Source organism: Cebus imitator, unplaced genomic scaffold (assembly GCF_001604975.1).
Source record: "Cebus imitator isolate Cc_AM_T3 unplaced genomic scaffold, Cebus_imitator-1.0 Scaffold458, whole genome shotgun sequence".
NCBI classification, from domain to species: domain Eukaryota; kingdom Metazoa; phylum Chordata; class Mammalia; order Primates; family Cebidae; genus Cebus; species Cebus imitator.
In genome coordinates this window covers 797,547-811,533 of record NW_016107773.1, presented here as the reverse complement: position 1 = coordinate 811,533, position 13,987 = coordinate 797,547, and the positions used below count along the sequence as shown (strand labels likewise).

At 38.7% G+C, this 13,987-nt stretch overlaps 1 protein-coding gene across 4 annotated transcripts in view; it reads right to left on the bottom strand.

Moving 5' to 3' along the window:
• PHF6 (PHD finger protein 6) overlaps positions 1-13,009 on the bottom strand; it is a 66,170-nt gene extending 53,161 nt beyond the window's left edge. For 3 of the 4 annotated variants that reach the window (XM_017511974.2, XM_017511973.2, XM_017511976.2), the window contains exons 1-3: positions 12,824-13,009; positions 8,589-8,772; positions 8,241-8,342 (exon numbers count right to left, since the gene is read on the bottom strand). In XM_017511974.2, the coding sequence (XP_017367463.1) occupies positions 8,241-8,342; positions 8,589-8,726 (240 nt within the window). In that variant the 5' untranslated portion in view covers positions 8,727-8,772; positions 12,824-13,009. Of the gene's footprint in view, positions 1-8,240; positions 8,343-8,588; positions 8,773-9,613; positions 9,695-12,823 lie in introns of those variants that run through there. The other variant, XM_017511975.2, reaches the window with a different exon arrangement.
• Between the last annotated feature and the right edge of the window lie 978 nt (positions 13,010-13,987).

The window sequence follows — 13,987 nt, the reverse complement described above, 5'->3', positions numbered from 1 at the left end:
TCAAGATCATCCTGGCTAACACGGTGAAACCCTATTTCTACTAAAAATACAAAAAAATTAGCTAGGCATAATGGCGCATGCCTGTAATCCCAGCTACTCGGGAAGCTTCAGAGGTTGCAGTGAGCCAAGATTGCGCCACTGCACTCTAGCCTGGGTGACAGAGAGAGAGACTCCCTCTCAAAAACAAAAAACAAAAAACAAACCAGATACCTCTCTGCAACACAACCCTTACCTGTGCCCCTTTTCTGATTTAGTAGAGCTGGTTAGGTACCACTGCTCTAAGGATTTACTAGCACCAACAGTCATCTGGAATCTTCGGCTTCTGTGATTACAGAAAGCAAAGTATTACAATGTGGGTATTCCATTTTGCTAAGTGAATGCTAAGTAAGTCACACACTCTACACCTACTGAATGCTAAGTAAGTCACACACACTACTATAAATAGTAATGGCATTTAATATTTATTTAATATTTTTTGGCCACTTCCTCTTCCTTGAAACTCTTCATCCTTGACTTCCATAGCATCAGTCTCCTGGTGAAACACATTTCAAATGTCACTTTCTGTGGCGCTTTCTGACTTCTCATAATTAATTGTGATCCTCTTTCCCAGAGCTCCTGTGCCATTCTTTACATACCTCTAAGGCAAAACCATATTTATTCATGTTTACAATCAAAGTACCTAGCATTGTGCTGGTAGGAAGTGGCACTCAATATTTGATAAACAGGTGAATTCTAAACCCTATACTATATGGGGCCTTGACCATATAATGCCTAAGGAAACAACAAACACAAAGCCATACTGAGGGAGTGAAGCTTGACAAAACATGAAAACTCTCATGTCTGAGACATATACAGCTCTCTACTCTCTGGAAAAATACAACCAACCTCATTTTTCCCTCTAAACTGCTCTTCTCCCTTTTCAAACTGCTCAAGTTGGAAACAACACTACAACACTAATTAACCAAAACAGAAGAGTTTCGTGCTACGCCAGGACTTCCTTGGTCAATTTATACCTAGCCTGTTACAAGGTTTCACACTATTATCCAGCTGAAGCCCTTTCCATCTTCAAATTCCACCAACAATGAGTGTCCAGTTATTTATTAGAACACTATTAAGCACAAAGAAGACATCAAGCACCACATTAAGAGTTTTCTATGCATTATCCCCACGTCATGCTAGGCTGGGCAAAGAGAATACGTCTTACTCTCCCAGAGTCCACAATACAGTGGAGAAGAAAGGCTTGCACCTGTGCATCAAATACAATGCATATGGTGTACTATATGACAGAAACAAAGTGTCAAGTTTGAGCTGGATCTCAAAAATAAATAGAACTTTTGAGAAGCAGCTAGAAGGAAAACAGAGCCACAAGCAGAGGTGAACATCTGTACGTTTACCACAGTGGGGACACAGACAGGATGCTTGGAAAACCCAGAGGAGAGAGAATGAGGTAAGGATAGAAAAAGTGGGTTGAGACAAGGCTTCTGAACGGCAGGTTGAGGCCTCTGGACATTATATTGAATGCAGTAAGAAATCATGAAAGGTTTCCAGTTAGAGTGGCATTAGCTTTAAAAAGCAGAGATCAAGTAATTACCAGCAGTATGTTGGAAGGGTGGGAGGAGCAAGACTGAACAAGGGGTAGCATTAAGAAAGAAAAGGCAGAGACATCTCACAAATAGAATCGACGTGACTGACATGGAAGAATGAAGAGTTGATGGTAAAGGATTCAGAAAGAGAAATCAGGTTTCAGGGAGGGGCGGGGTGATGAATACTGGTTTAGACAGGTTGAGTTTAAGATGCCCACAGGACATCTATGAAGAGCAGACAAATATGCTGCCATCATTATACTTCATTCTTCACAGTGACTATTGTATATCACCTGTCTCCTGAAAAATCCTGCTTTACCCTTCTCTTTTCTTCCTGAGTTGAAATTCCTCTCTAATGTTGGAAGACCCTGCAATCATCCCACCTTACTGAACTGGAATGGGTCTCAAAGACCCATTCTGGTATGGCTAACCTATTAATATTTCCTAGACTCATTTCATTTTAAAAAAATTTATTATACTTTAAGTTCTGAGGTACATGTGCAGATCGTGCAGGTTTGTTACATAGGTATACACGTGCCATAGTGGTGGTTTGCTGCATCCATCGCCCCGTCATCTACATTAGGTATTTCTCCTAATGCTATCCCTCCCCAATCCCCCCAAGCCTTGCTATTCCTCCCCTAGCCACCCACCCCTCAGGCCCTGGTGTATGATGTTCTCCCCTCCCTGTGTCTGTGTGTTCTCACTGTTCGACACCCACTTATTAGTGAGAACATGTGGTGTTTGGTTTTCTGTTCTTCCATTTTTTTAACCTTACCAGCTTTAGGAAGCAGTCTCAACTATCTCAAACAGGTAAGACCCCTCCCAGACAGAAGACACCCTGTTTCTCTAAATGCCAAGCACTCCACTGGTACTGAGTAAATAACAAAGCGAGGACTATGTGGAAATGGTCTTTTTATTTTCAGAGGCTATGAAAACATGTGGAGGGTAATAATCAGAATATTCTTACACAGGAGGTATATAGGGTTTTTGTCCTAAAAATTAACAAGATAATACTACTAAAAGAACATATTAATAGGAGTCTGATTATATCCTAAATTCAGTACTATTTCCATCTTTGTTAGAAAACTGCTAAGCTGTAATCATTATGTTTTTTTAGATGTGATTTTGGAGTACGTAGCTTAAAGATAGTCTAGTGTAACCTGGTGATTAGGAGTTCTGGTTTGGGAGTCAACTGACCCTGGATTCAAATCCCATCTCTGCCACTTACTAGCTACAGTCAGGTTAGTTAACTTATCTGAGCCTCAGTTTCCTCACATGTAAGGTGAGAATACTTCCCTATCTCACAACACGATTAGGAGGATTAAGAAGGATCATATAATTACAGAACTTAGCATAGTCCCTAGCACATGTTATGTGTCTAAAAAATGTTAGCTATTTTTACTTCTAGAAAAAGCAGGAAAACTATTCAGAGGATTTCATAAGACATGAGTAAAATTCAGTTTGAAAAAAGGGAACGTTTAGGAGTGACGTGAGGACAGTCATCAAGTATATGAAGGATTTCTTAATAAGAAAGAAAAAAACCCCAAATGTTTATTTAATGGAAGGAGATAGATCTAAAATGGCTTTAAATTATGAGAAATATTTAATTTATACAGAAGGATGAATTTCTCAACTCTGAAGAGTGTTATATATTACTGATCTTGCTTCAGGTTACTTGGGTACAATCACAATTTCTTAATATAATTAAGAACAGGGCAAACATTTTTTTCTGAGAGGACCTCACTCTATCACCCAGGCTAGATGGATACAGTGGCACAATCGTAGCTCTCCACAGCTTCAAACCCCTGAGCTTAAGCAATCCTCCCATCTCAGCCTCTTGAGTAGCTAGCTCTACAGAAACATACCACATTTCAAAATTTTTAAATTTTTTTGTAGAGATAGGGATCTCGCTTTGTTGTCCAGGCTGGTCTTCAATTCCTGGCCTCAAGCAATCCTCCCAGTTGGCCTCCCAAAGTACTGGTGTGAGCTAACTCTCAGGTCAAAAATCTTATCTTGAATGGCTTGTAGGTAAACTTGCAGAGGGGTAAGAAAGGTGAACTAAATGGCCTTCTGAACACTCTCTTCTTGTAATCTGTGATATAATGACACAGGCACCAATTAGAATAATAGCTATTTGAGGAGGCAGGTGGATCACTTGAGGTCAGGAGGTCAAGTACAGCCTGGCCAACATAGCGAAACCTTGTCTCTATTAAAAATACAAAAAAGTAGCTGGGCGTGTTGGCAGACACCTGTAATCCCAGCTACTCGGGACGCTGAGGCAGGAGAATCACTTGAACCTGGGAGGCAGAGGTTGCAGTCACGGGATTGGACCACTGCACTCCANAAAAAAAAAAAAAAAAGTAATAGCTATCCAATGTAGATACACCTAGTGATCTCACCAGCTAGCTTCATCCAGAAACAGTAAATTCTTCAAATATCCTTCTCTCAAGTATCTCCTTAAACAAATTCAAAAAAGCAATGATAACTCATAATTTTACTTGGAAATTTGCATTTCTTGGCTAGGTGGCTGGAGAGTAAGAATAGATGGTACAGATGTGGCATCTCCATATGGCTTCAGTAGGAACTGGAAATCATTCTGGAAAAATGTATCTGTCTAAACTGCAAAAACAGGGCATTAAATCATAAAAGCCTTAGTACTCTAGCAAATTTTCCCCGGTCCTTCCTGGTGCTATATAATTTAAAATGGTATAAAGGAGGTGAAAATGCTCATACAGAATGGCTTTCCTTCTCCGATCCTTGTGGCCGACATTAAAACCCTGGAAAATTTCCTGTGGCAGCAACACATAAAAACCATACACTCGCACCTCCTGCTCTACCGGGCCCTCTCATCCTCAACTCTGACCCACCTGGCTGTTGATACATACACTTTAACCTCAAACCCCAGCCTCCTTATCTCTGTCCTTTTCTTTGGGGCAAGTGAGCAACTTTGGAGTCAACACCAGGTGCAGATTGAAATCTGTCTTGAAAGCACTCAGGGGTCCATACTCCAGTTTTTGATGATTTGTTTTTCTTTTCTTTTTTTTTTTTTTTAGACACTCTTGTTTTATCCCTGAGGCTGGGGTGCAGCGGCGCAATCTCGGCTCATTATAACCTCCACCTCTTGGGTTCAAGTGATTCTCATGCCTCAGCCTCCCAAGTAGCTGGGATTACAGGCACCTACCACCACATCTGGCTCATTGTTGTATTTTTGGTAGAGATGGGGTTTTGCCAGGTTAGCCAGGCTGGTCTTGAACTCCTGACCTCAGGTGATCCACCTGCCTTGGCCTCCCAGAGTGCTAGAATTACAGGCATGAGCTACCACGCCCGGCTCGATGATTTTCAATGAGTGTTCATGACCTACTTTTCATCTAGAAATCCAGATGAACAGGAGCCAGAGCAAACAGGCTCACAGGACAAAATGCCTTAAAAAGTCAATTAGTGGCTGGGCGCAGTGGCGCACACCTGTAATCCCAGCACTTTGGGAGGCCGAGGCGGGTGATCACCAGAGGTCAGGAGTTCGCAACCAGCCTAACATGGTAAAACCTCCTCTCTACTAAATACAAAAAAAATTAGCCAGGCATTGTGGCGCATGCCTGTAATCCAAGCAACTTGGGAGGCTGAGACAGGAGAATCACTTGTACTTGGGAGGTGAAGGTTGCAGTGAGCTGGGATCACGCCATCGCACTCCAGCCTGGGCAACAAGAACGAAACGCCATCACGAAAAGAAAAAGTCAATTAGGGAAGTTGAGTGCCTAGTTAATATGTAATTTATCTAGTTACATAAAGCTCTTCACTCTTTTTTTCGCCCTCCTATTTGATTTACAGCCCTTTTATTGCTTAGTCAAATTGACACAGGGAATAGTAGAGAATAAAACTAAAATCTGGAATTTAGGTTACCTCATAGCATGTCATATAAAAATGATATAGAGAAAGAAGCAAAATTGAAGGCTAAAAGGAGTTTCAAAAATTATTTCAAACCTAAACCTATAAATGTCACATTCCTATCCCCTATATAAGTTGTTTAAACTGTGACATTCTAGAGGAGGGAAACGAGCAAAAGTTCTTCTCTTCTGCCACTGTTCCTCAGTGCTCACGCCTGTAATCCCAGCACTTTGGGAGGTGAGGCGGGCAGATTGTCTGAGGTCAAGAGTTCAAGACCAGCCTGGCCAATGTGGCAAAACCCTATCTCTACTAAAAATAAAAAAAAAATAAAAAATTAGCCAGGCATGGTGGCGGGCACCTGTAGTCCCAGCTACTCAGGAAGCTGAGGTAGGAGAATTGCTTGAACCTGGGAGGCGGAGGTTGCAGTGAGCTGAGATCATGTCACTGCACTCAAGCCTGGGCAACAGAGCAAGACTCCGTCTCAAAAAAAACCAAAACAAAACAAAAAACAATAACTCTAAGTGGTGGCTACTATTTATCAAGTCCTAAACATGTGCTCAGCACCACCTTAAATCCTATATATTTTCTCTTTTAATCCTGGCAATAATTCTGGGAGACAAGTACTATCATTATCTATCTCCTTAGGCAGTTGAGAAAAACATGGCCCGGAGAAATAAATAACTGACTCAGGATCACCTCGCTAGTAAATGACAGAGCTGGGATTCAAACTAAAGTCTGTTACTAAATCTTGTGTTCTCAATTCTCAATATTGTTCCATTCCCTAGATCAAGGAACAAGGTTGGTTATTTATAACATGCTACACTTGGGGAAAAAATTATTTCCCTACAGTATAACATTAAAAATTAATCAAAACAATTTATAATAGTGAAACTTGTACAAAAGTTCTGATGCTTTAACAAATAGGTCCAAATAAATTAAATCTCCATTGAATTTAGCAATATTGACATATGTATCCTGTTGCTTCATGTAACATTAACACTAGGCATTGCATTTGTTAATAATATTTCAACATTAGGGACCAAAACTGCTTTTGTTCTGACTATAGAAGCTGTAGCAAGTGACAAAATGCTAACAAGTCAGGATACAGAAATATTTTCCAGGGATATTCATAATGTCAAACAATAAATAAAGGAGTAATAAGGTTTACAGCACAATCACTTTCAAGTAAGTATCATTCTTTTTTATATCTGCACTTATTTTAAGGACTAGGAAATAAAAACATAGTGCTATGGTTCTCAGAAATCCTCATAGTAACACGAAGAAACTTGAAACCACCAAATAAAATTCACATTTAAAAAACAGAGCTTTCTAGGCTGGGTGCAGTGGCTCATGCCTGTAATCCCAGCACTTTGGGAAGCCAAAGTGGGCGGATCACCTGAGGTCTGGAGTTTGAGACCAGCCTGACCAACGTGGTGAAACCTGTCTCTATTAAAAATACAAAATTAGCTAGGCATGGTGGTGCATGCCTGTAATCCCAGCTACTTGAGAGGCTGAGGCAGAAGAACCACTTGAACCTGGGAGGCAGATGTTGGAGTGAGCTGAGACTGTGTCATTGCACTCCAGCCTGGGCAATAAGAGTGAAACTCTGTGTCAAAAAAGAAAGAAAGAAAAGAAAAGGAAAAAGAACCAGAGCTTTCTATTACTATCTACAGTTTTTGGGATGGGGAAGATAAACATTTTCACAGTTAAGGTCTCGCTACAACAAAAATGGTCTGACCTCTGGATTCTCCTTTGTACTAACACTGACGCTTAGATTTGAGATTATCCTACAGCAAATCTCAAATGTCATCTTTAAATGTATATTTCTTCATATTGCTTTTTATGTAAAACTATTAACAGAAGACTACTTTTTAAAATGTATTATTACTGATCATCAAAATGATAGCCCCCTCTTCCCATTACCATTTCATCCAAAAACTACCATCTCAGGGTCTTTGTGAAATAAGAGGTTATTGAGTAACTACAAACACAGTTATATGTTTGGCAAAACCCATCTTTTAAAAAAATGAAACTTGATAGTAAAGCTATTAAAGGTACATTTATTGATGTAATTTTAATAAAGAGTTCAAATGAGAAAAATAAAAATAAATCTTCCCATTAATTCTTCCAAAATAAACCATAATGTGTCATAAGTACCAACTGAGATGACACTACTATTCCAATAGAGCAATGTAATATCTTACTAACATGGTTATTGGTAGTGAAGACAACTACGAGAACATTACTCTAATGCAGCTTCAGAACAACAGCTCCTGTGAAATTCACTGAGTTATCCAAAGTCATAAATGCAGTGTTATACAACTGAACTACAGTAAAATACTTTTTTCAGCAAGTGCTAACATTTTCCTATTGAGAGGTGACTGTCATCTTCATTTGTAATGACCATAATAACTTTATCATAGAGATGAAAACATATCAGAATTATGAAAAATAAACTTGAATGAAGACTTTAACACAATATCTACTCAAATTAACCAAACTGCTTGTTTTCTAAGTAAACAGCCTCCAAAAGATTTTAATTCTCTTTAAAAAGCAAAAAAAAAAAATTGAATAGTATAAATATTGACTCATTCCTTTTTGTTGAGTGGCAAATAAGATAAACTCGGCCTTGGATTTTGCTGTCTCAGGAAAAAAAAAAGCCTGCAATTTAAAATTATACTCAGTTAATAATGCAATACACTCTAAAATAAGCAATTTCCGATTTAACGAGTTTAAAATAATTTTTATTCTCAAGAGGCAGAAATACCAACTTACCAGCTTCGTGCCTCTTTTAATTTCCTTTTGGACATCTTCAATAGAAAATCCACCAAGACTTTCATTATCAGAGTGTGATGATACCAAAGCAGATGAAAAGAGCTATAAATTACATTTAAAAAAAATTAAGGTTCATATATAAATTAATTACAGTAAAACAGTAAATAAGATGTTAAATTTAAATGGTAATTTTCTAGAAAAAATGGCATAGTATTAGTGATAAACCATTTCTTAAAATTTAACTGAGCGTTTTTTTTGTTTTTCATTTTTTTTAGTATTCAGACATTCACATGTTGTTAAGATTCTCTTGAATGGTTTCAAGGTCTCCGTTGCTGCCAGTATACTTACCATACACTTATGGTGCGCTGCCACCTTCTGGTTTTCAGATATTAGTAACTGTCCACATTCCTTGTCTCTATTTGACTTACAAAAGCCACATTTGCGCTGTCTTGTCGGCCCTTTTTTCTGTTCAACTGAGCTTGACATGATTTTTAAATTGCCTTTAGAATGCCACTTTAAGCCTCAAGAAATGCTACAGAGAATAAGAAGGGTGACAATGTTAATTTTATTTTAAAATCAGTTTATACATATTCATGTAAGTTGTTAAAAATTTGACCTAGGCTTTCATATACACATTTTTAAATGTTTATTTAGTATATACAAATTAAGCCACTCTAAGCCCCAAGAAATGCTACAGAGAATAAGAGGGGTAACAAAGTTCATTTTGTTTTAAAATCAGTTTATAAATATTCATGTATGTTGTTTAATATTTGACCTAGGTTTTAATATATACATTTTTAAATGGTTATTTAGTATGCATAAATTAACATTAAAACCTGACGTCTCCATAATAAATACAGATAGATAGGCAGATAGCTAAATTAAGTTTAGAGTAACTGAGAAAAATCAAACTGTTCCCAAATTGGAGGATATGTGAAATAACTGACACTATTTCTGTGTGGATAAAAATATACAATGTATAATATTAAATTATCACCTGCTGGCATAATTAATGTAAAATACTTTTCATGCGTAGCTAGGTGCCCCTTCAAGGAGATAAAGAATTATATCTCTTGAGAGCAGAGCAAAAGCTACTGAGGAAACTTCAGAATACTTGAACAATTTCTTAATGTTCACATATTGATAAAACAATAAAAGTAAAAAGAATCTACCTAACTATGACTCTGGTGCACTTTTAAAATTATTTCTGGGTTAAAAAAAATCAGGTATATGACTTTAATAAATTAATTTTTGCTAGTCTATTCCATTTTAAAGTAAATAAAAAATTAAGCTTCGAACTGTCTATTCAAAAATGCAGACTTTAAGACCCAATTATTTTTTAAACGATCATATTAAATAACTCTAAGATTTACCCCAAGTTGGCTTATCAATTAAAGTCACAAACTGATAGTGGTCTTCTAAATGCAGTAACTTCCATACTTAAATTAGTAATATTGTGTGAAGGAAGAAATTTTTTTCGAATGAGCCTTAAATTTGGTCGTATTATAATTATAGGTAATACAGTGTAGTCAAACAAAAAAAGGGAAGGAAAGCTCTAACATGAAAGATTTCAGATTTATATCATCAATCTTAATATGGATTCTTCAGAAGAAATTTAAAATCAGTTACTTGATTTGCATAGTTTTCCCAAATCAACAGGATTAAGCAGTTGAAGACCCAGGTTGCCACAACGCACATCACAATAAAGAAAAATCTCAAACTTTTGTCTTAAAATTAATTTGCTAAATTCTTTCCATTTGTTTACATATGTGAAGTTTTATAATATTACACTGAAAAAAATTGTCTCACACTATATTGCAGCTTTCTTAGAAGCATTTGTTCACCAGCAAGAATAGTAGCAGCTGTATGCGAGGAAGGTATTATCTACAAACTATTCAGTGCTTTTCAATATAAAAATTCAGATACTTAATCAAAATTTAACCTGAAGCCACAAAGAAAACATATCTTCTCATCCATTTATGTCTAGAATTTTCTTTTTAACACAACTTCAAAGGCCCTGACAGTCTCTGCTTTGATAGGTTTCACAAACTCTTAATGCTATCTATAATTTTAAATATCTCAGTCTTCCAAATGGCAACGGATACTTTACCATGGTACTGTATTCACAGCACTGGCTATAAACCATGAAACTGATTGAAAACAGGCAGCAAATACTTTTAGGATTAAAGAAAAAAAAAAGGACATAACAGAGAAACAAAAGAAACAAAAGGAAAGTGTGTTTGCATTTGCTCAGGGAAGTATGTGTTCGGTTGCTTTATCAAGAACATAGCTGCCCAAAATGTAGAATTAACTATGCAAAATACCGAAATCTGTAAATAGCATCAGAATTCGCTATTAGAGTTCTAAATTAGTTTCTTTACTACTACGCAATGAATAGTAGGCACTCTGAAATCACCATAATAATGTATTCAGCATTACTCCCGGTCATTCTAGCCAGTTGAAAGGATGGCACAGTATAAATCAAATCCATACAGGCATCTTTAATGTGTAATTTCCATACAATCCTAGCACTGGCTATACAACTGGTTTAAGATAAAGAAATTTCTAGCGTGGAAAAAAATCACTTCGTATTCTTTAATTCTGAAATGTCATCACCAAAATTCTATCTGTATTGAATTCTGCCTCCTCCAATGCATATATAGGCACATTTCTCATCCTAATTTTGAGAACCTGCTTTTCTAGATACCGAAGACCCCAAAATCTAAAAGAGAAAAAAAGTATACTTTATTTTGCATTCAAAAATATTCTAGTGTATTTTTTTCTGTAAACAGTTTAAATTTAATTTGTAAAGTGAGAAGAGCCACAAAAAAAGTGCACCAAACCAATTAAAAACTTTCCCCAATGTGCAATGACTAAATGGATTTTTCCACTGAAATTCAAATAATACATCTGTGCATATCTTGGTAATTCTTTTACAGTCTCCTTGTAAAACATGAAGTGCAGAACATCATGGAAACAATGACTTCTAGCAAAAATATCCTTATCATAAAGTACAGATTTTTATCTAATGTTGTCACATTTGTGGTCTCTAGTTACGTAGAATAAGGGCATTCCAAGGACCAATCCTAAGGGGTTCTTAATGATTCACAGTTATATGGCATTTTAATTTTAGTCTAAAAGGTTTTTCAGGCCATGCGGAGATCAAAGTTTGATGCTTTCACGCAACAATGAAGGCTTTTCCTTAAAAGAAACATCGCAACATGGAAAATACTACTAGGCAGAAATGAAGAGGCAACAATAACAGCGTGAAATACATAATTTAAATCCCGGGAAAAAAAAATAAAAGCTAGATTAGCTAAGCTGAAGCGATGCCTCGAAGCACCAAGGTAGGAATAACCTGAAACATCAGAGAGAGCATTCAAGAACCAACTCGAGAGCTCATTCAATGCCTGGAATCTGAAAAAGCATTTTCACAGAAAAACAAACAAAACAACAAAAACTGCAGTTCCGGAAGATTGAGACATTCCATGTGAATGCAAACTGAAATATACAAATCAAAATAGATAACAAACGTGATCCCCCAAAGAAGCAGTATTTGTAACAGGAAACTTACAGTGGACAGAAATAAACGAGTAAGATGTACCGGAAGGGCACCTGAATTTGGTTGCACGATATTATTACATGGTTCGCACTGCTTTTTGCGATTATTCAAAAGGAAACTAAAGGAATTTTCCAGTTGTTTCAAACCCAAGGGGAGAGAAAGAATTTGAACAGTATAAATAAGACCTAACATTACGTAGTAAGGCGATGAAAATAAAAGGTTTTCTAAAAACAAAAGATTTTTCAACTTCCACGCAGAATATCGAAACGAATGGAAATTGGAAAAGAACACCGCGCTGTTCATCCATCTAATGAAGGACGGTACACATAAAGTACCGGATCCTCTCCGTTATTTATTCCCCCAATACACACTAGATTACAAGATCTCCCTCTAACCAAGCGCTAAAGTCACAAAACTATCTTCCTCTAAAATACTTCAGCAGGTTCCTTTCCGTCGTAAAGTCAGGATCCTCTAATCGTCCTTTTCCAATCCTCCCGAATCCAGGAAAATATCATCCTACCACTTTCTTTATGCCCCCCTCCCCCAAGAGTTAGCCCTCTCTCAGTCTTCGTTGTAAGCTTCCCCTTATACCTCAGTTTCACCCCTTATTCCCCCAACCCAGAGTTTTTTCTCATTCCGTATGGTTCTCTCTCTTGCCATCCTAACAATTCTTCGTCTTACTCTTCTCAAACTGGGAGTCTCTCTCCTTCCCAAATATGTTCTAAGCAATGGCAAAAACTAAAAATTCCCAGTTTTTTTCCCTCCTCAAATGTTGCACCCCCTCCCCCGAAGTCTAGGCGTAAGCCTAACCTCTCCTTCTGCACCTCCAAAGCACTTTCTCAGCAGCCTCTCCGCCAAGCGCCTACAATGAGCGACGCTTCTGGGGTCCCTGACAATAAAGCGAGACCACCAAGAGTCCCCTTTAACAACGGGCAGGGGCGGCGGCCTGGCCACCGCCATCCTCCTTGTCTTCTCCCGCCGGGCAGAGAATGGGGGGCCCCAGGGTTCCGTGGGGACTCACCGGCAGGGCCCAGAGACGTAAGGCAGAAGAGAAGCGCCAATGAGGGTAAAGAGAAAGAAGTCGATCTCGGTTCTCCGTCAGTGCCTGAGAGCGGGGCTCTGTCGCCGGAGGTTGTTTCCTTTCATTCGAGGAGAGACGGGCTCGCGGAGCGCCCTTACGTCGCCCCCCTCGCACGCACACGACCCACAGAGCGTTGATACGTTCCGAGCGCGCCGCGGGCCCTGATTGGCCGCAGAGAGGGGGTAGCTGAAGCCGCAGAACCACGGCGCAAGTGCAGAAACCACCCCCTGTACGACTCGAGGCGGCAGGCCCCGCCTCCTGCTCGCGCGCGTACCTTCTATTCTCCACTTCGCCACTCAGCCAAGTGTTTGGGGGCCGGATCCGCAGAGATAGAGAAAGAGATTCAAAGATATCGCTGTGGGCTGGGCGGGGAAGGGGCAGGGTTGGGACTGGAAACCGTTGGACAGGGGCCCTGGGTAACCAGTTCACAACATTGATTCACGTAGACAGGCCTTATCCCTTGCACTTGTTCGCCGAGGCCTTTTCACATCCATTATTTCATTGTACTCTCGTGGCATCTCTTTGAGGTCCTCCGTTCATTATATTGCCAGGAAAGACTGAGAAGCTCGTAGTGGAGTCAGTCTGCCTGCATTTCGATCCTTGGGCGAATTGTTTTAACCTCTATATCTTAACTTCTTTTTGTCTTTAAAATGGGGATAAAAATAGTGCCTCACGGGTTTGTGGTAAGGAAGAAATGAAAGAATCTAACTTAAGCGTGTTACTAGCATCCCTGGCATATAACAGACTCTCCATAAATGCTGGGATTATCATAATCAGAAAAGAGAAGGTGATTTTCTTTATAATCTATACGTGTAAACCAGACACCTAAACGAGTGCTTTCCTCTTTGGTGTATTGGAGCCAGATCCCTTGGGTTCGAACTCTAGCTCCACTTCTGATAGCTGTATGACCTTGATCGCTTTGTACTACCTCTCAGTCCCTCAGTTTCATCCTGTCCAAAATGGAGATCATAATGGTATTTGTCTCAAAAAGTAGTTATGAGAAATGAGATATGTAAACCCCACAATAACGCCTAGGCACATAGTATGCCCTATATAAAGGTTAGCTTTTGTTGTTTTCTACTGGCTTCACAGACTTAAATTTTT